The sequence below is a fragment of the Temnothorax longispinosus genome, chromosome 9 (assembly GCF_030848805.1).
Source record: "Temnothorax longispinosus isolate EJ_2023e chromosome 9, Tlon_JGU_v1, whole genome shotgun sequence".
Classification (NCBI taxonomy): Eukaryota; Metazoa; Arthropoda; class Insecta; order Hymenoptera; family Formicidae; genus Temnothorax; species Temnothorax longispinosus.
This window is the reverse complement of record NC_092366.1, coordinates 12,251,488-12,276,604: the sequence shown is the minus strand read 5'-3', so window position 1 is coordinate 12,276,604 and position 25,117 is coordinate 12,251,488. Positions and strand designations below refer to the sequence as shown.

Genomic DNA, 25,117 nt, shown 5'->3' with positions numbered 1-25,117 from the left:
TTACTAATGGGTTGTTTGACTAATAGCGTTTTCGATTTGCGACTCAAACCGACTCGGGTCGCATCATGTATACAGGACTCTAGCATCATTGACGTGGAATACATACATATCTATGTATGTATTCCACGTCCATTGATGCGACCCGAGTCGGGTCGAGTAGCAAATCGAAAACGCCATAAATCACGCATTTTATAAGGCAATCTTCTTTTCGGCTGCGCAATTGGTTTCACCGAACTATTTATCGGAATTTTAAGCTGAAAATCTTTCAATTTCCCTATACCCTCGAAGAGTTTATCATTTAACTTAACATCGCATTTAGTATTCTCAATCTGATTAATTTGCAAATGTACTCCGACATTTAAGATACTTAACTTTTTTGCCGTTTGAATACCTAAGAGCGGTTGTCCTTCACCTCGAAATACTTTAAAAACTGCCCGTGCAATTTTATTACCAATCTTTATCTTGCAATCAAATTCACCGAAAATCTCTAATCTGTCTTTTTTCCCGTATGGAAATGCGGTCTTATTAACCTTACGCGATATACATTTTATTCTTTTTAACTTTAACGATTTCCATGTATTTTCGTCCATAATATTACATCGAGATCCCGAATCAACTAAAAAATCGATTTCTATTCTCCCTACACTCGCTGATACTACCTCTCAGTGTTCTAATACACATATCTTATCTCTTAAGGCAAACGCATATTTGTCGTCCTCTGTCAGCGGCGTCGCCGCGTCTAGCTACTTCACCGTAGTTGACTTTCTTCCCTCCTTGTTGGCGCTGTTGCTCGTCTTGGCTTCCTTCTTGTCCTTAGCCGGACCGTCGCCATGTTTCTCTGCTCGATCTCAATACGTTCTGCACATCGCTGCGAAGTGACCCTTTTTACCACTTCCATTGAACGACCTTTCTCGATAATTTAATAGCAAATTTTTGTGTCCACCGAAGCGAATCTGCAATATTTTGCCTGCTGACGCAAACGTGTTACGAATTGACCGACCGTTTCGTCTTCTTTCTGCGCTATATTTCTAAAAAGATGCCGCTCGTACGTCGTGTTCAGTTTCGGCCTGAAGTAATTCGTTAGTATCTTCTTTGTCTTGTCGTACGGATCTTCATTTTCTGTCACCACATCGCAGTCTGGAATAGCGTAGAATATGTCTTGTATATCCATCCCGCCATAATGTAAGAGCATGGCTTTTTTCCTTTGTGTCTCGGTTATATTTTGCTCAGCAGAAAAAGCTCGAAGCCTCTGAGCTATCTCTCCCATCTCGGATATATGCCATGTTGGTCCTCGTTTGGATTAAACGCTGCGACTCGCCTGCCATGACGCCGTCTTTATCAGTTTTCTATCAGTTTTTCCTCGTCGCCAATGTTATGCTTTAGATGGCCGGGGTAACACATTAATAACACTACACGTAATTGAATACCCTAAGAGCAAAAAGTCGACTTTAAGTCGACTTGAAGTCGACTTCTACCGAAACTGACTAGCAGAGAAGTCGACTTTTTTAAAAACGAAAGTTGACTTCAAGTCGACTTGAAGTCGGCGAATGTCGCAAAAACCACTGATTTAAAGTCGACTTCCCGTCATGACGAAAAGTCGATTTCTCGTCATGACGAAAAGTCGACTTTCCGTCATGATGAAAAGTCGACTTCCCGTCATGATAAAAAGTCGTCTTCCCGCCAACTTTTAAAGTCGATAAAATAAACCGCTGCGTACGTTTGGAGGTCGGTTGTGTATCTTGAAATGAGGTGAAAATGACAAAAGTTAAAATATTTTACTAGATTTTGATAAATAAAATCATAGATACACTAATGAATTTTCTCACTTTTGTAATTTTTATCTCATTATTTCAAGATACACAATCGACCCCTTGCTGGAGGACTAAAACTGATGCATTTCGATTTTTTTTCATATATAAAATAATTTAATTATCTAAAAAACTGTATAATTACAATCCTAATGTTTTGTTCTTAATTACAAAGGCGGCCATATCTGTGCCACTTCTGCGTGCGCAGATTCCGGCAGCCACTTCTGGTAAGCTGACAACAGAACTAAAATTAAAACATTCCAGCGTTAATCGCGAAACAATATGCAAAAATTAGCTATATAAATATGTATAATATATATATATCATATTATTATCATCATAATCTTGTAAATATATAATAATATTGTTATATATATATATATATATATATATATATATATATATAATATTATAAATATATAATATTATAAATATATAATATCCACAGACTTTTATACTAGACCACTAACATCAATGGACGCACTGCCGAAAAGCTGATGCGAGTGCGAGGGGCAACTGTTAGTGAAGGGTGCGGCCATATTGAATTAACAATAAGTCACTATCGGGTGTTCAATTGCTCATGATGTGCGTTTATCTGCATTCGTTATTAAGGTGCCTTTTCATGCTGACGCTCGACGCTCGATTTGGGCGTCAAACTTGATCACGTGATAGGTCACGTGATAGTCTTTTTAATTTCAGCGTCAAATGGCAAAAGCTCAACTGTGTTCAGCTTTGACGCTTGACGCTCGTTTCAGTCAATTGCTTGTTTTGACGCTCGCATATCTGATGCTATTTCGCCTTCTTATCGATGAAGTTGGTCACGTGACCAGTTTTGACGCCCAAATCAAGCGTCGAGCGTCAGCATGAAAAGGCACCTTTACAGTACATAACGAAGCAGGCGAATGTTTTTGTGTTAAATATTGGTACATGTTATCAATAAGTTTGTAAGTCATGCCCTCGACGTGTAGCGTACTTGGATGCCGAAATCGAACCACTATACTCCTGTAGTATTAAACCCTTTCTTTGGACATTCTGTATATGCCAGACTATTGTATAGAAATCTTGTATAAAACCACTTGTATAGAATCTGTAGTATAGCATATCTTGACTAAACTCAACATGACGGCAAGCATCACGGCCGAGATGCCTGTCAGCGGTCTAGTATTGTATAGAAGTCTATAATAATATCTAAATATTATTTTATAAATTAAAATCTCACATTTTTTATCCGAACCTCAGATTTCTAGCAATTTGTATTTGGACACGACTCCCTGCGACTGCAGCGTTTGTACTATTGCTTGAGTGCGTGGTATCAATCTGAAAAAATCGTATTGAATTGATGTAATCTATTCGATGAATCAACGTGAAATTAAAAGGAGATAGAATAACGATTTACCTGGCCCATAACTTGGTGATGCTCCTAGGTGTCGTCAGCAGCGACGGGACAAACTGTTTCAGCTTAGGGTACACTTGACTCTCCAAGAAGAAATACGCGAACCACGACACCGTCCACGGATGCTTTATATCCATCAATAGTAGTGCCCATCCGGCCTTTCCGAATGTACCAGACACGTGGCAAATGATCTTCCCAGTTTCTTGATTATATCTATAAATGAGAATAATATTCGATCATAATAAAGATTAATATCTGTAGGAGATTTGGGGCCGTAGGGCCAGTATTGATGAGGGATCGGAGAAATTAGCGTAGTAGTGGAGCAGTCGTGGGGTAGCAGCCTAAGTGCTAGGCTTGTGAGCGAAGGATCCCGAGTTCAAGTCCCGGTAGCTCCGTTAATTTTTCTCTGCGCTTACAGTTCAGAAGTGGGATTGTGCTCGCGTTACCTCGTTGGAGGAGAACTTGCCCGATACATCGGATACCTGTGGGTGGTGTGATTGGGAAGTTGTGGAGTATAGCTCCGAGTTATTCTTGCAGGCTTCGGCAGTCGGAGGGTATGGCACATTCGGGGCGAATGTGATGTCAGGGCTGGCCGAGCTGTAGGAGATTTAGGGCCGTAGGGCCAGTATTGATGAGGGATCGGAGAAATTAGCGTAGTAGTGGAGCAGTCGTGGGGTAGCAGCCTAAGTGCTAGGCTTGTGAGCGAAGGATCCCGAGTTCAAGTCCCGGTAGCTCCGTTAATTTTTCTCTGCGCTTACATATCTTTATAAATAAGTAAGAAAAACATTATAAAGCAATAATTGTAATAAAAATATATACCTTGGCGGTGGATCAACCAATGGTTCACTAAGATGCCATAGCATGGGATCGAATTTCGGCAATCATTCGGGTTCTATCGCCGTGACACCTCGCATGTACATCTTATTCGTTTCGTACACCTCTTTGTAAACCACCTATTCCGGACTGATTTTTCGTAGAACGCACAAAGAATGCATGAATACAGGTTCCTCCATTTCTGGTGTTCTGAAAGATGGTTCAGAATGGAGAGCTGTCGCATTCAATGGGTCTTAATTATCAATGACAATTAATAACACACCATACCTAACCTGTAAGCATGTTTCCACTTGGCCTTATCCTGATCCTCTTTTACCTCGTCGGGCGAAACCTTTTTCGCGACTTGATCCGCCATACGTGCAAGAACTATCTGGCGCAGCAATTTCGCTTCCATGTCGGTTGGTAACGGCATTACGGCCTTACGATTATGACTCGCGGCACGTATTCCTCGCACTCGCGTAAGCTCTTCTTCTTCTTCTTCTTATTTCTGCCCCGAATGGATTTCCGGTTCCACAGGAACCGTAGTACCTCGCTTTATAACAAGAAATCTGGGGGACTATCCGGGGGAATAGTCACCCTCTTGCGTCTTTCATCAGATACTCCTCTTTTAAGATATTCCACGCTTTCCATACAAGACACCTAAACAAATTTAGCCCCCCCAAGTGGATTATTGATATATTTTTTTTTACCAATCGTTTGGTGGTTGATTGGTAGTATTTGGTACCGTATTCAAAACGTTCGGTAGTTTCTCGTTTTTCTAGGAAATCAAAAACAAATTTTTGATCTTCTTTTAGCCCCCCCACTTTGACTGTGGTAGTTTTTTTTTTTTTAATCGATTGGCGATTGATTGGCAATGTTTGGTACCGCATTAAAAACTTTTGGTGGTTGCGCGTTTCTTTAGAAAATCGAAAAAACAAATTTTTGATCTTCTCTTAGCCCCCCCACTTTGGCTGTGGTAGTTTTTTTTTTTTTAATCGATTGGCGATTGATTGGCAATGTTTGGTACCGCATTGAAACCTTTTGGTAGTTTCGCGTTTTAAAAAGAAAGAATTAATTGTTAACAAATTTTTAACCTTCTTTAGCGCCTACACTTTGACTGTTGGGAATTTTAAATTCTTTTTTTACCAATCGTTTAGTGGTTGATTGGTAATGTTAAGAGCTGTAAGTTATTGAAAATTTTATTTTAACATTCCAGTTATGTATAGTGACGATTGCACACATTCACTAATGCTGCGTTCCCACTACACGCGTCGCGCGTCGCGTCACGACGCCGCGTCATGAGTTATCCAATCAAAACGTTTCATTTTATGACGTCATTTCCGACGCAAGATCTTGTCGGAAATGACGTCATAAAATGAAACGTTTTGATTGGATAACTCATGACGCGGCGTCGTGACGCAACGCGCGACGCGTGTAGTGGGAACGCAGCATAATAGCGTCTTCCCGAACGCACCTATTGTGGGCATTCAGGAGCGCATACGTATGTACACGCACTAGGCTCTGGGGTCACATGCGCATGCTCTAGGGCTTAAGCAGGGCGCACACACTTCTGCACAACGCATAATGCGTAAGCATAAGAAAATTGATTGGTCTATTTCCTTATGCACATGCATATGGACCAATCAATTCTCTTATGCTTATGTTTATGCGCTATGCATGTTCGTCTGGATTGACCTTAAAGGTGGAAGCACATAAAATTGCAGGAGCCATGAGCAAAATGCAGAAACCATATGCGCATGCGCGATGGTATCTGTTAGGCCGGTATTCATAATCAGGGGCCCGATTCTGTATCGACAAACGTATACGTAAACTCTGCTCTAACAGAAAAACTGCAAGCTTATTGGCTAGAAACTTTGTGATAGCCAATCACGTTGCAGCCTTTCTGTTAGAGCAGAGTTTGCGCATACGTTTCTCGTTAGAGAATCGGGGTCCTGATCTTATTTCAAGACCGTCTTAAGTAATATCTTAAGATGCTAATACGGCTCTGTGATTGGTTAATGACATCTTAAGATTGTACTTAAAATGGTCTTAAATATAAGAACCGACTATGAATACCGGCCATAGAGCTCTTCAGATACCATAGCGCATGCGCATATGGCTTCTGCATTCGTGCTCATGGCTCCTGCAATTTTATGTGCTTCTACCTTAAGACCGCTGGACCAATGAGCATCTTATGTAAATCAATATGGCGACTTTATGCTGGATGCTCATTGGTCCAGCGGTCTTATGCTATGCTTATGCAGCCTATGCAATTTTGTGTGCGATGGCCTTTAAGGTCAATCCAGACAAACTTGCATAGCGCATAAACATAAGCATGAGAGAATTGATTGGTCCATATGCATGTGCATAAGAAAATAGACCAATCCGTTTCTTTATGCATATGGTTATGCACCTATGCAAGTTTGTCTGGATAGACCTTAAAGCGGGGAACACACACTTCTGCACAACGCATAATGCGTAAGTATAAGAAAATTGATTGGTCTATACACATGTGCATAAGGAAATAGACCAATCAATTTTCTTATGCTTACGCATTATGCGTTGTGCAGAAGTGTGTGCGCCCCGCTTAAGCCCTAGAGCATGCGCATGTGACCCCAGAGCCTAGTGCGTGTACATACGTATGCGCTCTTGAATACCCACAATGTGTGCAATCGTCACTATACATAACTGGAATGTTAAAATAAAATTTTCAATAACTTACAGTTCTTAACATTACCAATCAACCACTAAACAATTAATAAAAAAAGAATTTAAAATTCGCAACAGTCAAAGTGTAGGCGCTAAAGAAGGTTAAAAATTTGTTGACAATTAATTTTTTCTTTTTAAAACGCAAAACTACCAAAAGGTTTCAATGCGGTACCAAACATTGCCAATCAATCGCCAATCGATTAAAAAAAAAAAACTACCACAGTCAAAGTGGGGGGGGCTAAGAGAAGATCAAAAATTTGTTTTTTCGATTTTCTAAAGAAACGCGCAACCACCAAAAGTTTTTAATGCGGTACCAAACATTGCCAATCAATCGCCAATCGATTTAAAAAAAAAAAAACTACCACAGTCAAAGTGGGGGGGCTAAAAGAAGATCAAAAATTTGTTTTTGATTTCCTAGAAAAACGAGAAACTACCGAACGTTTTGAATACGGTACCAAATACTACCAATCAACCACCAAACGATTGGTAAAAAAAAATATATCAATAATCCACTTGGGGGGGCTAAATTTGTTTAGGTATACAAGACAGCGGTTCCAGCGGCGGGGCACTGGAGCCCTCTTGTGTCAATTGCTAATTGATTCTCGTTTTCTATCCGTCGATAAGGGAGGGAGTCATAGCACAGTATCGATCAAAAAGATAATTTATCGCTTTTAACATTTTGAGACATACTAAAATAATACGGATACAATATAAAAAGAGGCAAGCCTCGCAGAAAGCTTCAATTCCGATTACATGAGCGTAAAAACCATAAACACAATTACGTGCAGGTGGAATGAAACCAAGTATAATATACCGACAAGCAAATATGGCGATCACGTGATATAACACAAACATAATTCAAAGTACGCAAAAGATTTCAAATTTCACAAATCAGATTCAACCTTATCTCCTAATTCGATTAGTCAGGAGTTCTACGCCCAAGAGATCGACGCTCCCCTTAAGTAATCCTCATACGGCGATCACGCGATATAACGCAGCTGGTTCAAATTACGCTAAAGATTCCAAATTTCACGAGTATATATAACTTTCTTAATTCAAAGAAAACACAAAATATGCATATCAAATACGATCAAAACACTTGGTCATCCAAAGCGTCCCCCTCGATAATTTATCGATTTTAACATTTTGAAACATACTAAAATAATACGGATACAATATAAAGAGAGGCAAGCCTCGCAGAAAGCTTCAATTCCGATTACATGAGCGTAAAAACCATAAACACAATCACGTGCAGGTGGAATGAAACCAAGTATAATATACCGACAAGCAAATATGGCGATCACGTGATATAACACAAACATAATTCAAAATACGCAAAAGATTTCAAATTTCACAAATCAGATTCAACCTTATCTTCTAATTCGATTAATCAGGATCGACGCTCCCCTTAATCCTCATACGGCGATCACGCGATATAACGCAGCTATGGTTCAAATTACGCTAAAGATTTCAAATTTCACGAGTATATATAACTTTCTTAATTCAAAAAAAACACAAAATATGCATATCAAATACGATCGAAACGCTTGGTCAAAATCCAAAGCGTCCCCCTCGAGCAGGGACGCCCAAAGATCGACCAAATCTTCTTAAGTGATCCCCAAACGGCGATCTCGCAACATAACGCAGATATAAATCAAAGTACGCAAAAGGTTTCAAATTCCACAAGTATAAAGCTAACGATAACTGTTCTTATAACAGTTAATCTTCAAAACATGTTCAATAGAGCCGCTAATCATAGTACACAATGACAATGTGTCCTCTCCAATATAAAGCATTGACATCCCCAAGGATACCTTAGGAAATATTCCAAGAACGCAGCAAAAACCGTAAACACAATCACGCGAAGGTGGAATGTTCTAAGCCGAAGCCGAAACGTATAATGGAAAACTCTCAATCCAGATCATACGACGATCACATGACATAAACACGATTCAAAGTACGCAAGAATTTTCAAGTTTCACGATCGAGTAAATAACTATCTTAAATCACATTAAAGAAAACACAAAATATGCATAACCAAAAACAATCAAAACGCTTGGACATATAATCGACCGGTTCTCGCTAAGTTATCCCCATACGGAGATCACGTGATATAACGCAGATATAATTCAAATTTCACGAATATATAGCTGACTATAATTGTTCTCAATTGTCCATAAGTAACTTATATTAACAAAATGCGGGGGGTCTAAACTTAGAACTAAAAAAGTCTAACAAATTTTAATATTCGCGATAATAATCAGTAATTGGTCTCAATTGTCCATATATAACTTATCTTAACGAAAGAAGATCACTCAGTCCCATTGCACCAAGACAAAGTTACTCTTCACAATATGTTCAGTAAAGATGCTAATCTCAGTACACATTAAACACAAGAATGTATCTTCTCTAAATGGCAAAGGAACTTTTACGAATATATAGCTGACTATAATTGTTCTCAATTGTCCATAAGTAACTTATATTAACAAAATGCGGGGGGTCTAAACTTAGAACTAAAAAAGTCTAACAAATTTTAATATTCGCGATAATAATCTGTAATTGGTCTCAATTGTCCATATATAACTTATCTTAACGAAAGAAGATCACTCAGTCCCATTGCACCAAGACAAAGTTGCTCTTCACAATATGTTCAGTAAAGATGCTAATCTTAGTACACATTAAACACAAGAATGTATCTTCTCTAAGTGGTTAAGAAATAATCACGAAAGAAACTTTGACAACATAAATGAACACTATAGACACAAAATGGAGCCCGCCACAAGGTCTCTTCAGTGGATCCGAATGTATGGCACATGAGCCGACGTCCGTACTGGACGCCGGCTCAAGGCGGACTCCTCGCGTAAACTCTGTTCCTCTAGCCTCCTTGAGATTCGCCGCCATATTGATGATGCATGACGCGCCGCTTGACTGTTTTCCGTCTTTTTATAAGTCGACTATTTAGAAGTCGACTTTTAGTCGACTTTCCGTCATTTTTAGAAGTCGACTAAAAGTCGACTTATAAAAGTCAACTTGCCGTCGACTTTCCGTCAACTGTGCTCTTAGGGTATAGCTGTTAAGATAAAACGGAAAAACGCTTAAATTCTGAGTTGCCTCTAGAAGTGTTTTGTAATGTCTAGGTTGGCAGTCCTGAGCGCATGCTATCATTCTCTTTGTCCCCACTTGGTTGTTGCCTGTGGCAGCACGCGCGTCTAGTATAGTCCCAGGTAGCAATTAATGTCTAAAAGACATCATAAAGACATCTTTAAGATTTCTGGCATCTTAAAGACATCTTTATGATGTCTTTTAGACATTAATGCTACCTGAGTTTTTTTTTAGTTAGTTACACGGCGCAACGTTAACACATTCAAGTCGCGCGTTCACGATATTATATACGTTCCCGAAAACGGTGTACAATAACCAAATAAAACGTTTCTTTGTCCACACCTGATTATTCTAACATGGTAGCAGAGCGTGGTTCGCCGTGAACGTGTTTTGCCATGAACGAGGTTACAGTTACCGGAAAGCGCGGTTTATCGTGGGCGTTGTCTCGTGAGCGAAGATCTCGTGTACGGGCGTAAACGCGGAAAACGCATTGACATTGTCTTTGTGTTCTGTGAGGAAACGACCGGAAGATGGAATATCAAGGAATCGAGAAGCTTCGTGGCGCGGATAATTGGGACGTCTGGAAGTTCGCCGTGCGGAATTTGCTGCGTGGAACGGAAAATGCATACGAAGTATGCATCGGTGAAATTCTAAAACCAAATCTGCTGCCGACGGATGCGGCAACTCAGCAACAAGAACAGTATCGAAAAGGTCTCAAAAAGTGGGACAAAGCCGATCGTGCCGCGAGTCAAATCATAGTTAAGACGCTGGATACGAAAGTAATAGCGCTTCTGATGGTTTCATGTGAGACTGCGCGGGATATGTGGCTGAAGTTACACACGATTTATGAACAACAGACAAAACAAACTTCGCATACTGTCCAATCGGAATTTTTCAATTTCAACATGGATCCGTCGGACGACATGGTGACTCGATCATATTTCCAAATTTGAGGGACTAATCCTACGCATGCAGCAATTAAATGTAAAGCCGGACGAATTATCGCTATCGGTTAAGTTGCTGGATACATTGCCAGAGGAATACGAGAGTTTTCGCCAGGCATGGTGGGCAAGAGCAGAGAATCAGCAAACGTTCGGTAATTTGCTTGAGGTGTTAACCTCTGACGACGCACGCCGGGAGATTTGAGTCGGAAAGCAGGAACAGATGGCTGCACTAGTGGCGAGCAAATCTAAAAGACAAGATCGCGGAAATACTAGTGGTAACGCTAAGAAAGGACAGTCACAACAATCAAGTGAGTCAAAGCTTAATAAAAAAAGGAAAAGCAAGTCGAACTATAAGTGCTACAATTGCGGAGAAAAGGGGCACTTTCGTCAGAATTGTCCTAGGAAACAGAAGAAAACGCAAGATAGCAATCCGAGAGAAGAAGCTTTTGTTTGCGAAGCCATGACAGCTGAGCTCGACAATGATTCGTGGATAGTGGATTCCGGTGCAACGGATCACGTGACAAACCGAAGTGACTTGTTTACATCGTTTGATTATTTCAGTACACCAGCGAAGATCTATATTGGAAATAAAACTACAATGGACGCCCTAGGAAAAAACAATCAAGATTGAAACTCTAGTTGACGGAAAATGGTTACCAGGACAAATGGAAAATGTGTTGTTTGTGCCGGCTGCTCGTCGAAACTTGTTTTCGGTAATTTCAGTTCTGGACCAGGGCATGAAATTCAGTTCTTCGAAGGACGGTTGTGAGTTTGTAAAAGACGGTATTATCAAAGCTCGCGGAGTGCGTGTTAATCAGCTGTTCAAGGTGGTAATTCGTGTGAGACCGCCTGAAAAGGCATGCATAGGAGGGGTCAACTTGGCATCAAAAGACTCTCTACACGTATGGCACGAAGGCCTCGGCCACCAGAATAAAATTCATGTAAAGAAATTTCTCGTGAAAAATCAGATTGACTTTTTCGACGATAATCAGTTTTGTGGTTCCTGCATTGAGGGAAAGCAACACCGAAACAGTTTTTCAACTACGTCAACAGCGTGCTGAATCACCTGGTGAAGTTATTCATGCCGATCTGTGTGGTCCCATGGAAACGACGTCACTTGGCGGGTCAAAATACTTTGTGTGTTTCACGTGTGACTATTCAAGGCTACGCATCGTTTATTTCTTGAAGAAAAAGTCTGAAACTGTTGAAAAGATCAATGAGATGTTGCAAGTCGTGAAGAATCAATGCGGAAGATCAGTTAAAGTTTTTCAGTGCGACGGAGGCTTGGAATTTGACAATGAAGCGGTCCAGAAACTGTTAAAATCGAATGGCGTCACACTAGCAATTTCAAACCCTTATACCCCAGAACAAAATGGGTGTGCTGAGCGTACCAATCGAACTGTGGTTGAACTCGCTCGTACGATGCTATTATCCAAGAATTTGCCGAAGTTCTTATGGGCGGAAGCTGTCAACGTAGCCGTATACATTCTCAATCGTACCGGACCGAGTCGTGTTCAGGACAAGACCCCATATGAACTGTTTACAGGAAAGAGTATACACATGAAAAATCTTCGTGTTTTTGGAACGCCATGTTATATTCATGTGCCGAAGGAACGACGTAAGAAGTGGGACTCGAAATCTCAACCTGGCATTTTTGTTGGCTATTCGGATAATATGGAAGGTTATAGAATCTGGTTGAAGTCCACCAATCAAATTATTCGCAGCAGGGATGTTGTATTTGAGCCGGAACATCCAGGAAAAACACTTGCTTGGATCCCTCAACAAAAATCTACAAGTGAAGAGGTGAAGGATGTTGGCGCATCATCGAATTCTTCAACTGAAGATACATCATCTGAAGACCTTCATGAAGAGGATAAACCAGCGGAGACTCCGAAACTGACTGAACGTGTGCTACGTGACAGAGCTGAAACCACCTCGTCGCCTGGTTGAGTCAATGCTTGCTAAAATAGACGAACCTGGAAGCTTTGTGCAGGCTCTTAACTCTTCAGATAAGCAACACTGGAAGAAGGCTATGGAAGAGGAAATGGCTTCGTTGGAAGAAAACTCAACTTGGTCATTGGTCGACTTACCGGTTGGTCGCAAGACGATTTTAAATCGATGGATTTACCGTGTCAAGCACAACGCTGAGGAAAAAATTATTCGCTATAAAGCTAGGCTCGTCGTTAGAGGTTTTAGTCAACGGAAAGGAATCGACTCTAACGAAACGTTTAGTCCTGTTGCCCGGTTTGACACGATTCGAACAGTGCTAAGTATTGCGGCTAATGAAAACTTGGAACTAGCACAATTTGATGTGAAGACTGCGTTCTTGAATGGTGTGATTGAAGAGGACATCTATATGGATCAGCCCGAAGGTTATGAAGACGGTACTGATCGCGTTTGCAAGCTTCTTAAAAGCTTGTATGGATTGAAACAGTTACCCAGACGTTGGAACAATTGATTCAAGGAAACCATGACCAGACTTGGATTTCAGCAAAGTTTAGCTGATCTATGTATGTTTTATAAACAATCTGGTAATGAGAAGATAATTGTTGTTTTATATGTCGATGACGGACTGGTAGCTGCAACAAGTAAAACTATTATCAGCGAGCTTCTGAGCAACCTGGAAGATATATTTAAGATAACTATAGAACCCCTTGGTTCATTTTTAAACATGATGATCAGTATCACAGTATATGGAGAACCCGAGACAGAAGCATTGGGAGATGACCAAACAAATTTTTAAATACATCAAAGGTACAGTTGGTCTAGGAATCCGTTACGATGTCGCCTGGAAGACTGGTGAGCTTGAGGCATACAGTGATGCGGACTTTGCCAGTGACACAACAACTTGAAGATCCGTCAGCGGAATCGTTCTCAAATACAACGGAGGAGCAATTGTTTGGGCGAGCAGACGACAAGACTGTGTATTTCTTTCAACCACTGAGGCGGAATATATTGTTTCTAGTGAAGCAGCAAAGGACACTGTATGGTTAACACGGTTATTTAATGAGATTTCACCCTTGAAAAAGGAGCCTGTACTTTTAGTTGATAACGCTAGTGCTATAAAGCTTGCAAAGAATCCTATTTTTCACAGGCGCTCTAAACATATAGAGATGCGTTTTCATTTTGTACGCAAATGTTATCAAAAGAAGCAACTAAATATTGAACATGTGTCTGGTAGCAATCAAATAGCTGACATTTTAACCAAGCCGATTTCGCGCGTGCAACATGAGCGTTTACGTGAAATGTTAGGCATTGTGAATATTGGACACTAAGTACAGAGTTTTTTTTATATATTTAGTTTAAGTTTATACGAGCTAATATATTAGGTTTAGGTTTATACGAGCTAATGTTTAGTTGTTGCGTTTCTTTTAATTTAAGGTTTTTAGGGGAAGTGTTAAGATAAAACGGAAAAACGCTTAAATTCTGAGTTGCCTCTAGAAGTTTTTTGTAATGTCTAGTTTGGCAGTCCTGAGCGCATGCTATCTCTCTCTTTGTCCCCACTTGGTTGTTGCCTGTGGCAGCACGCGCGTCTAGTATAGTTTTTTTTTAGTTACACGGCGCAACGTTAACACGTTCAAGTCGCGCGTTCACGATATTATATACGTTCCCGAAAACGGTGTACAATAACCAAATAAAACGTTTTTTTGTCCACACCTGATTATTCTAACAATAGCATTACAACATTTGCGTAACGAGATATAGTACAGGTTAAAACTGTAATTTCACCGTTACATACCACATTTTATCTTACAATCTTTATCTCTCTGGCAAGCCTCCAACCACTTTATTCTTAACTCAAGATTTTTAAGAAATGAATAAAATTTTACTTTTTTCATAAAAAGAACATTTGTCCGAGTTTTGCAATTTTTGACAAAGCAGCTCGGCATTTTTAATCATTTGCGCAATGTACTATCACTATTATTGTTACCTATCACTATCATTCACTGCTTACAATTACAATCTGTGTCTGCCATATTGAAATCTGTGTGATTAGGGCACCTCTGATTGATGGTTGACTGCTCTTTTCTACTTTTGAACGACTGCACATCCACCAGATTGCTTCACCTTGTATACTTCAACCATGGCACCACCAACAGAGAATTCTCGCCGCGTAGAGACGAGTCACGCGTTTATTCACGCTCTCTTGTCCGTTGAATGCCGAGCAGTTAACATCGTTATGCAAAAATTGTACGAAGCATCACGAGCAATAAACGACATATTATTTCAAAAAAAAAACGAGTCAATCAATATCATAAACATAGTCCTTCGAGCCGGATAAGTCTCACGTAAAGGCATCAACGACAAGGGCAAAGTATAATCAAAGCATAATCACAGTATAACCACGAAAGCGAGCGCATTGCAGCGCATTACAGCGCAACGAGGTGAGTCTCCATCTTTCCTCTCTTTTCATTTCTTGTGCGATATCATTCGTAATAATGTCGATGCAGGCATTAAAGGCTCTTAAAGCAAAGTGAGCATCCGTAAAAGCATAATGCACGCGTACTCGAAACGCGCTTGATGCTATAGATCTACAAGAAGTGGATAACGCGTACGTAAAATAGCGGAAACCACAATTCGCTGAATATTGGAATCAATTCAACGATATCCAAGCGCAAATTGACGAGTTGTTAGAATTAGCGGAGGATTTAAATGGTATCGAAAAAGCCGATATCCAGGCCGAGCAAGAAGACCCTGGTAACCATATCCGATAGAAAACGATTAAAAACGGCTATATCTGTATCGTTTTTAATCCTATCTTATCGGTTCTATCGTTGCATATTTAGAAGACAGATAAAACATTAATCGAATCGAATCGGTTTCTATCATTTTAGGTCCGAATAAGAAAATAACTATACAAATTTTATAGTTATGAATCGTTTTCTATATGTACAATTATTGCCCGTCTGAATCAATCGTATATACACGATATAATATGTATCGTTATTTATGGTAATAATTTTACCGTATGCATTAATACGGATATATAAGAATAAAATGATAGACATCTTATCGATATTTATATGACTTAACCGAACCGATACATCTATCGTTTCTTATCAGGATTTTCTGACATACAACTTATCATCTTCTTTATGGCAGCAAATCGGTTCGTTTTCTATCGTATATTAATGATATAAATTGAATCGTTTGAAAACCTTCTACTTTGTATATGTTTGTATAAAGAGTAAACGATAGACATCTCGTCGATATTTATACGATTTAACCGAACCGACACATCTATCGTTTCTTATCAGGATTTTCCGACATACAACTTATCATCTTTTGTACGGCAGCAAATCGGTTCGTTTTCTATCGTATATTAATGATATAAATTGAATCGTTTGAAAACCTTCTACTTTGCATATGTTTTTATAAGGTTAAAACGATAGACATCTCGTCGATATTTATACGACTTAACCGAACCGACACATCTATCGTTTCTTATCAGGATTTTCCGACATACAACTTATCATCTTCTGTACGGCAGCAAATCGGTTCGTTTTCTATCGTATATTAATGATATAAATTGAATCGTTTGAAAACCTTCTACTTTGCATATGTTTTTATAAGGTTAAAACGATAGACATCTCGTCGATATTTATACGACTTAACCGAACCGACACATCTATCGTTTCTTATCAGGATTTTCCGACATACAACTTATCATCTTCTGTACGGCAGCAAATCGGTTCGTTTTCTATCGTATATTAATGATATAAATTGAATCGTTTGAAAACCTTCTACTTTGCATATGTTTTTATAAGGTTAATACGATAGACATCTCGTCGATATTTATACGACTTAACCGAACCGACACATCTATCGTTTCTTATCAGGATTTTCCGACTGACAATCATCTTCTGTACGGCAGCTAATCGTTATCTATCGTATATCAACGATATTAACCGAATTGTTTAGAAGCAGCAGACGGAAAAAATTTCTATGAAAATCATATTTTGTGAATACCCAGACAGCACCAAGTCCAAAATCGGGACATAACACGTCTTTTAGATGCTTTTTAGACGTCTTATGTCCCGCTTTTGGACATGCGTGCTGTCTGGGTATTCATAGAAATTTTTCGATTTTCATACATCTAATAATTCAGATATATGAAAAACTATGAATAACTACAATTTTTTATACTTTTTCACAGAAAACTATGGATTTTTATGAAAAATTAAGTTGAATATACTAATTTCTACGCGTGCTGTTTTTACGCCAGAAGAGCTGAATCAATTTTGATACTTTTTTATAGAAAATTATGAAAAATAATTTTAACTATATGTTAGATAAACTTTCACGGAATTTTTAATAATAAAATAAACGCCAGTCTGTAATTAATCTTAATTTATTAGAAATATATTTTATATAAGTGTACAAATATGAAGAATTATGAACAGATACATTTTGTTTTTTTAACTGATAATTAAAGTGATATATTAATATATAGTTATAATGTTTTAAATTGGTTCGGCATTGTACAAAGAAATTTGTCACATTTCATTTCGACGACCACAAGTTTACGTTTTATCAGCTGAATCGGAATTATTTTTTCATCTTGTGCTTCGCTAGTAACTTGTAACATATGATTTATTGTTAATTGATTATAGACCGCAGGCATGGTTGTCAGAACTTTACAAACGACAAAGCAACATTTATTTACAATAATAAAACTTAATATTTCGATAATTGTATCATCGTCTAATTGTACTACAGAATCGTTGGTTTTAATAGTTTTACTGTACGCTGCAAGTCAGTGTGAAGCACAATTCCGCTAAATATGCATGCCTTTCATATACATGTATGTACCTCTTTATTATTCATGAAATTCTTATAATAGTTACTATGACACTTTAACAAGCTATAATATTTATCCGCATTTTGTACTAATTTTGGAGCACCTGAAAAGCACCTCTTAAGTATTTTGCAACGTGAGTTTCTGATAGAATACCGTAAATAAACGATTCACTAATTATATTAAAAATGATAGAAACTGATATTGTAATATTAGTCTCTGAACTAATATAAATATGATTAATTGTGAGGACTCAATAATGCACACGTGTATACTGTAAGACTCAGTTTATTGCTCTGTCCCGCCAGGCTCTCCCTGTCGTGTCTGCCGGTAGGTTCGCATGGTATTCCTTAAGGCGGGTTCTCAACTGCCTAACATCCCCCTTTTTCAGATAATGTTCTTACACTTATAAGTTTAATCTATCCGGTGGTTTTATTACTCTTCCGCTTCTAGTGGTAGTCGGATTGCTTATCTCTAATTCACTTTCTGATGCTATGCTATTTTCTGTTTCTGACTCGGTCTCCCCCTCTACTCTCTCTGCCCTGTCGCTTTCTATTTCAATAAAACATTTCCTTGTTTCCTTTTCCTCCTCTTCACCCGGAGTGTTAAACAAATAATGGTTCCTAGATACTCTTCTATTTACAGCATGCTTAGCTACTTTTATAAATACTCTATTTCTGATATACTCAGAACCATTATCTGTTTTTACATGGTATGTTCTATCTCTAACTTTTCGTATTACAATTCCCGGTATCCAATTACCTTTTGGTTTTAGCTGTATTACTACTCTACTTCCATTTTTTATTTCTGTCAACGACCTCGTTCCTTTCTTATTATAATAATGCTGTTGTATTTTTTGGTTATCCTTAACTGCTTTTCCTATCTTTTCCCTATCTACTAATTTGGGTATTAACTCCTCGTTAGTACTTGGAACTGTTGTTCGCAACTTTCTGCTCATCAAGATTTGGGATGGTGAGAAATTCTCAAAGATTGGCATGTTTCTGTAATAAAGAAGTGCCAAATAAATATCTTTTCTTTCTTCCAGAACTTTTTTAAACATGTTCTTAGCTGTCTGTACGTTCCGTTCAGCCATTCCATTAGATTGTGCATATGTGGGAGAGGTAAGGATATGGGTAAACTCCCAATCTCTAGCAAATTCTTTGAATATATGTGACGAAAACTGTGGTCCTCCATCACTTATTACTGTTAGTGGTATGCCGTGCCTTGCAAACATTGCTTTTAGGATCTTAATTATTCTGTAACTACTACTATCTTCTGTTACTTCTTCTATTTCTATGAATTTAGAATAGTAATCAATTACAAGAAAATACTTTTTCCCCTGTAATTCAAACAGATCACATCCTACTTTATTCCACGGCAACATTTTAATTTCATGTGACTTTAGACTTTCAGACCTTTGCGAATTTGAGTATTTCACACATATATGACACGATTCTATCTTTTGTATGATTTCATTGTTCATTGTCGGCCAGTAAACCGACTGTTTCGCGAGGGCCAAACATTTTTTAACTCCAAAATGATTGTAATGTATTTTGTCCAAAATATCCTTCCTCAACCTATATGGTATTACTAGACTGCAACCCTTAAAGATCAGTTCGTCATTTATAGTTAGTTCTTCTTTACATTTAGCATATGGTTTTATGGAATCTTTTAATTTTTTATGATTTTTTGGCCTACCATTTATGATAACTTCTTTTAAGTCATTTAATTCTTCGTCCTTTTGTGTCTCTACTTTAATTTCTTGTAATTTTTCCTTTGTAACATTAAGTTCTGACACTACTAAACAAACTTGTGCCTGTATTTCATTGTCAAAGTGTTCGTCCGTCTGATCTTTAATGTACGCCCGCGATAACGTATCTGCAATTATTAACTGCTTTCTCGGTTTGTATTTTAATATAATATCATATTTCTGTACTTGTAATAGCATACGTTGCAACCTAGGAGGGCATTTATTAAGTGTTTTCTTAAATATTGAAATTAGCGGTTGATGATCTGTTTCAACTACTACTTTTTTCCCATAAATATATTCATGAAACCTACTTAATCCGAAACATATTGCCGCCATCTCCTTTTCAATTTGAGCGTATCTTTGCTGTGTATCAGTTAATGCTTTCGAGGCATACGCACACGGTAAGTTGTTTTGTAACAAAACCGCCCCTACTCCTGATTTGGAACTGTCAACTGAGACTACTGTTTCTTTATTAACGTCAAAAAATTGTAACACTGGTCTGTTTATTAATTTATTTTTTAAAGACTCTAGTGCTTTTTCTTGTTCCGGTCCCCACGTAAAAAGTACATCTTTTTTTAAAAGATTTCTTAAGGGTTCAGTTTCACATGAAAAATTAGTTATAAATTTACTCACATAAGTTAACATTCCCAACACACGTTGTACATCTTCTTTACACTTAGGAGTTTGCAGTTCTTTAATAGCTGTTACTTTGCTTTCATCTAACGCGACACCCTCAGCACTAATAATATGCCCCATGTACTTGACACTACTTTTACCAAACTGACATTTACTTAAGTTAAATTTGACTTTGTTCCTTTTGGCAGTTTCTAAAACTTTCCTTAGTCTTTCATCGTGTTCCGCTTTGTTTTTCCCCCAGACAATAACATCATCTATGTATTGTTCACAACCTTCACAATTCTCAAAAGTTTGCCTAAATTTCTCCTGAAATACTTCCGGAGCTGATATCAAACCATATGGCATTCTCAGAGATCTATACCGACCAAAGGGAGTTGAGAAAGTGCATAAATATGAGCTTTCTTCATCTAATCGTATTTGATAAAATCCGCTCGTCGCATCTAACGTGCTGAAAACCTTAGCTCCGTTTAATTTAGCTGTAATTTCATCTAATGTTTTAATTAAACATTGTTCGCGTTTTATATTGTTATTTAAGTCCTTTGGATCCAGACAGATTCTCAGACTGCCATTAGGCTTGCGTGTAATGACCAGAGGATTCACCCAATCCGTAGCCTCTTCCACCTTTTCAATTATTTTCAGCTTTACTAGTTCATCTAAACATTCCTTTAATTTAGGTAATAGAGATAGAGCTACTCTGCGTGTCGGATGAATTACTGGCTGCGCGTTTTCTTTTAACTTTATATGATATGGCTTTGAGAAGCAGCCAATTCCCGAGAAAATCTCTTTATACTCCTTCACCAAATCCTCATAAGTGTTACTATCATTTATACTTTCCAACTTCTTTATAATATTTAATTCTAAACATGACGATAATCCTAAGATCGCTGGAGTATTAGTTTTGACAATATAAAAATCTATTTTAAAAATTCTGTTATTTTTCTTAGCACTTATTGTACATACACCCCTGACTTGTAACTTATCACCCGTGTATGACTTGAGCATTGTATCAGTTGGTTTAACTCTAATGTTACCTAACCTTAACGACTTTAAGTGTTCTACTGACATTACATTACACATTGCCCCTGTATCTACTTTGAATTTCATTCTTTTCTCGTTTATTTCTAGCTCTGTTAACCAGACATGTTTCTCGCTATTATTTTCAATCGCTCCTATGAACAGATATTCTTCATTATCCTGGGATGTAAGAGTGTCTACTTTCTTCTCATCCTTATCCTGAATTTCATTTACTTTCTTTTTATAGTTACTTTTACATACAATTGCAAAATGATTTTTTTTATTGCATTTTGTGCAAAATTTTCCATAAGCCGGACAATTATTTAAATTGTGATTCTTGCCACATTTCGTGCACTTAACGATTACTTTCTCTTTGGCTTTGTAGACACTTTTACCTCCCCCTACCTGTATCTGACCTAACTTTTTCTGTGATTTAATTAAGTCTACTGTTCCCGTTGCTTCCCCGGTGGCTTCCATCTTCTTGCTCTGGATTTTCGCCTTCTCCATCATTTTGCATTGGTGAATGGCCTGTTCCAACGTCAGTGAGTCATCCTGTAGTAGCTTCTCCCTCATCTCGTTGCTGTTGACTCCGCAGGTGATCATGCATTTAATTAGGCTGTTCTGTAGATCCCCTAGTTTGCATTTCTGGGCTTGTTCTGTGAGCTCCACCACGAACTGTTCCAGTGACTGTCCGCCTTTCTGTCTCATCGTGAAGAATACGTATCTTTCATACGACAGATTTTCCTTAGGTAGAAAGTGTGCTTCAAATTTGTCGAGTAATATGGGTAGTCTGTCTCTTTCATTCTCTGATAGAGTAAAGGTTTTATATATTTTAAAACCTTCCTTCCCTATGTAGTGTAGAAGCTGGGCACATTGCGTTTCCTGTGGCTTCTTCGACACCTCCGAAGCTTTCAGGTAGTTCTCGAATCTGCTGCGCCACATCTGCCAGTTTTCTGCAACGTTCCCCGACATTCTCATAGGACTAATGCCTCTTGCACTTGCATCTCCCATTTTATTTGCTTCCTTATAGCCGAGTCTTCTTTTCCCGCCAGTACGCGGTTTTTATTTTTAGGTTAGCTTGCTTGCCGCCCTTTACTACGTTGCCAGTCCTCTCCTCTATACCTTTACTTTGTCTGATTTATATTCTGGCTACTTGCGACTGCGCCATGTAATATTAGTCTCTGAACTAATATAAATATGATTAATTGTGAGGACTCAATAATGCACACGTGTATACTGTAAGACTCAGTTTATTGCTCTGTCCCGCCAGGCTCTCCCTGTCGTGTCTGCCGGTAGGTTCGCATGGTATTCCTTAAGGCGGGTTCTCAACTGCCTAACAGATATATAGCTGATAAGATATTTACGATAGGATTCCAAGTATTTTGTAACGTGAGTTTCTGATAGAGTACCGTAAATAAACGATTCACTAACCATATTAAAAACGATAGAAACTGATGTGCAGCTGAGAAGACATTTACGATAAGATTCCAAGTATTTTATAACGTGAGTTTCTGATAGAGTACCGTAAATAAACGATTCACTAACCATATTAAAAACAATAAGAAATTTTTTTATCGTTTTCTATCGGAGATGGTTACCAGGGGAAGAATGCATAAATTTCAAAGAGAGTTATTTCAGTATCGCTAGCAAAATTGAAAGTTTATTAGCGCCTACGCAGATCGAGGCCGCGAATCGTAATGGAAATAAAGGTTATGTTTGCGATGTCAGTCAGATGCATTTACCGAAGATTTCAATACCAAAGTTTACCGGTAGTTACGAGGATTGGTATCCTTTTTACAATACATTCGAGTCAATGATTCATCTTAATCCGAAGCTAACAAACATACAAAGATTCCATTATTTAATTTCCTCATTGGAAGGTGATGCGGCGCACGTTATTAAGTCGCTGGAAATCACCCAAATAGCCAAATTTAGTGAGTTTGCTGTCATGTTGCCAACAAGCAGCTTGTCATTAATGCAACTAATTTTGACAAACTCGTGACAAGGTAAGACAGCATTATGCTTGTCGGGTTGAACTCACATGAATTATAATTCTATTTACGGCAAATTGATAGCAACATGTTCACACGGATTTGTTATCCGTGAAGAGTTGAGTTGTGACAGGAACTTGGTGACAACTTGTTGTCGTCCACGATTAACAGCATATTCAATGCAATTTGAGGGCAACTTCTCAGGTAGCAGCGTCACGTGATTTTCACGTCAGTTTATGGTCAATCGTTACGCCAATTATCCTTTTATAATCATGTAATAATGACTTAAAAATGATAGGAATAAGTCACAGACCAATGACGACATTTCAAGACGTTAAAAACGTTACTTGTATGACCTTTCTGGCCTTTTAATAAAAGAATTGTAAAAATCAAATTTATATACAAAATTATAATTAATTAAGAAACCAGATTTGTTATAAAATATATACATTTTATGTTTATTTAATTATTATTAGTCTTTAAAAATAAAGGTACCATTAATATAAGATTACATTAATCTAAAAGTGTGCCACACTTTATTATAAAAGTGGACTCCACGATACAATTGATACAAGTTGTGCAGTTCCGTCATTTATATATCGTTCATATATACTATCATTCGTCATATTTTAAATACGAGAAACAGATCCTAACGGATGCCATCTATCGGATCCGACATTTGCGCATTCCTTAGAAACGTATGACAATTTCATATTGTTAACACTATGTTAGCAACGACTTACAATTAAAAAACTTCATAGCTTGAAGACATATACACAACAACGAATGGAAATCATTATATATGTGTTGTTGCCATCATGTTTGCATCATGATGCTCAAGATGGAGTGACACGACAAATCATATATTGCTGTCATGTTGCTGACATGCTGCAAACAACACAACGTACTAGTATTGCGGACAGTTTGCTCTTAAAATTGGGTCAACTGATTGCATGTATAAGCAGTTATGTACCTATATTTGTAACGTGTTCTATTTCGATGTCAGCAAATATATAACAACACATGCAATACATTAGTTTGCTCAATATGCTATTTCACGCTTGACTATCTGGGGTTACGACGTCAAGCGCATGATAGCTTAGGAACACATAAGTTATATAATTTACCTGCAGTTACAAAGAGTAATAGCATATAGCATTAAGAAAGTTAATTGACGACGTATTACGGCATTTGCGTTCGTTAAAAAGCTTAGGTAGGCCCACTGAGCGAGCATTGGGGCTACTTTATCATTCACTTGATTATCACTAAAGTTAGATTTAAGCATTGTAAGAGAGTGGGAGGATGATGTTCGAGCAGATGACATGCCTACTTTAAAACAGCTCATTGATTTCTTGACACATAAATGTAAAGCGTTATCAGCCGTATCCAAGAAAGTATCCAGCGATTCAGAAGTATAATTCACGACTTCACCATACCAAGATATGTATTATGTAAGCAGGCTTCCAGGATTTAAATTCACGGCTTCGCTGATGCAAGTAAGAAGGCATACGGAGCGTGCATACATATCAGAATTACTAAACCACAAGGTCAGCATTCAACAACTGCTATGTTCCAAGTCTCGAGTGGCGCTGTTGAAAACGATTACATTGCCACGCTTAGAGTTGTCTGCTGCAGTCCTACTAGTGCAATTATCGGACAAAGTATTAAACGCAGTACGCTTTGAAATAGAGAATGTATGCTATTAGACGGACTCAGAAATTATGTTACATTGGATAAAGGCAACCGACAAAAGGTGGAGTGTTTTCGTCGCTAACAAGGTTGGAGAAATTCACAGGCTCTCCCGACCGACTAAATGGTATCACGTAAGCGCAGAATTTAATCCAGCTGACTATGTATCAAGAGGATCTCTTCCGACATCTTTGAGTAACGCAAAGCTGTGGTGGTCCGGTCCATGGTTGCAGTACGAATCTCAAGATTGGAACATCAATATATCGCCTCTATTAGAAGAAATACCAGAGCAGAGACGAGCACTCGCGTCTATGGTCACTACTGACAATAAACATGAATAATCACAAGATTTTTATCTTTAAACAAATTAATTAGAATCATTGCTCTTTGCATTAGATTTATCACTCACATTAGAAGCAACCCAGAAACCAGAATGACGGGTCGTAACCACGCAGGAGTTACTCGAATC

The 25,117-nt window shown here is 38.2% G+C and overlaps 2 protein-coding genes across 8 annotated transcripts in view; one reads left to right on the top strand and one right to left on the bottom strand.

Moving 5' to 3' along the window:
• Shab (Shaker cognate b) overlaps window positions 1–25,117 on the top strand; it is a 651,715-nt gene that overhangs the window by 317,160 nt on the left and 309,438 nt on the right. The window lies entirely within an intron of this gene.
• Window positions 1,919–4,614, bottom strand: LOC139819821 (probable ATP-dependent RNA helicase DHX37). 2 transcript variants are annotated; one of them, XM_071789579.1, is made up of 6 exons: window positions 4,303–4,614; window positions 4,021–4,224; window positions 3,684–3,949; window positions 3,205–3,414; window positions 3,028–3,125; window positions 1,919–2,052 (listed from the first exon to the last, which is right to left on the bottom strand). In XM_071789579.1, exons 3-5 carry the CDS (start codon window positions 3,764–3,766, stop codon window positions 3,044–3,046), a joined length of 375 nt encoding a protein of 124 aa, XP_071645680.1. In that variant the 5' UTR covers window positions 3,767–3,949; window positions 4,021–4,224; window positions 4,303–4,614; the 3' UTR covers window positions 1,919–2,052; window positions 3,028–3,043. The 2 variants fall into 2 exon arrangements, with proteins under 2 accessions (XP_071645680.1, XP_071645683.1); XM_071789582.1 differs by lacking the exon at window positions 3,684–3,949 and having other exon boundaries at window positions 1,925–2,052; window positions 4,303–4,591.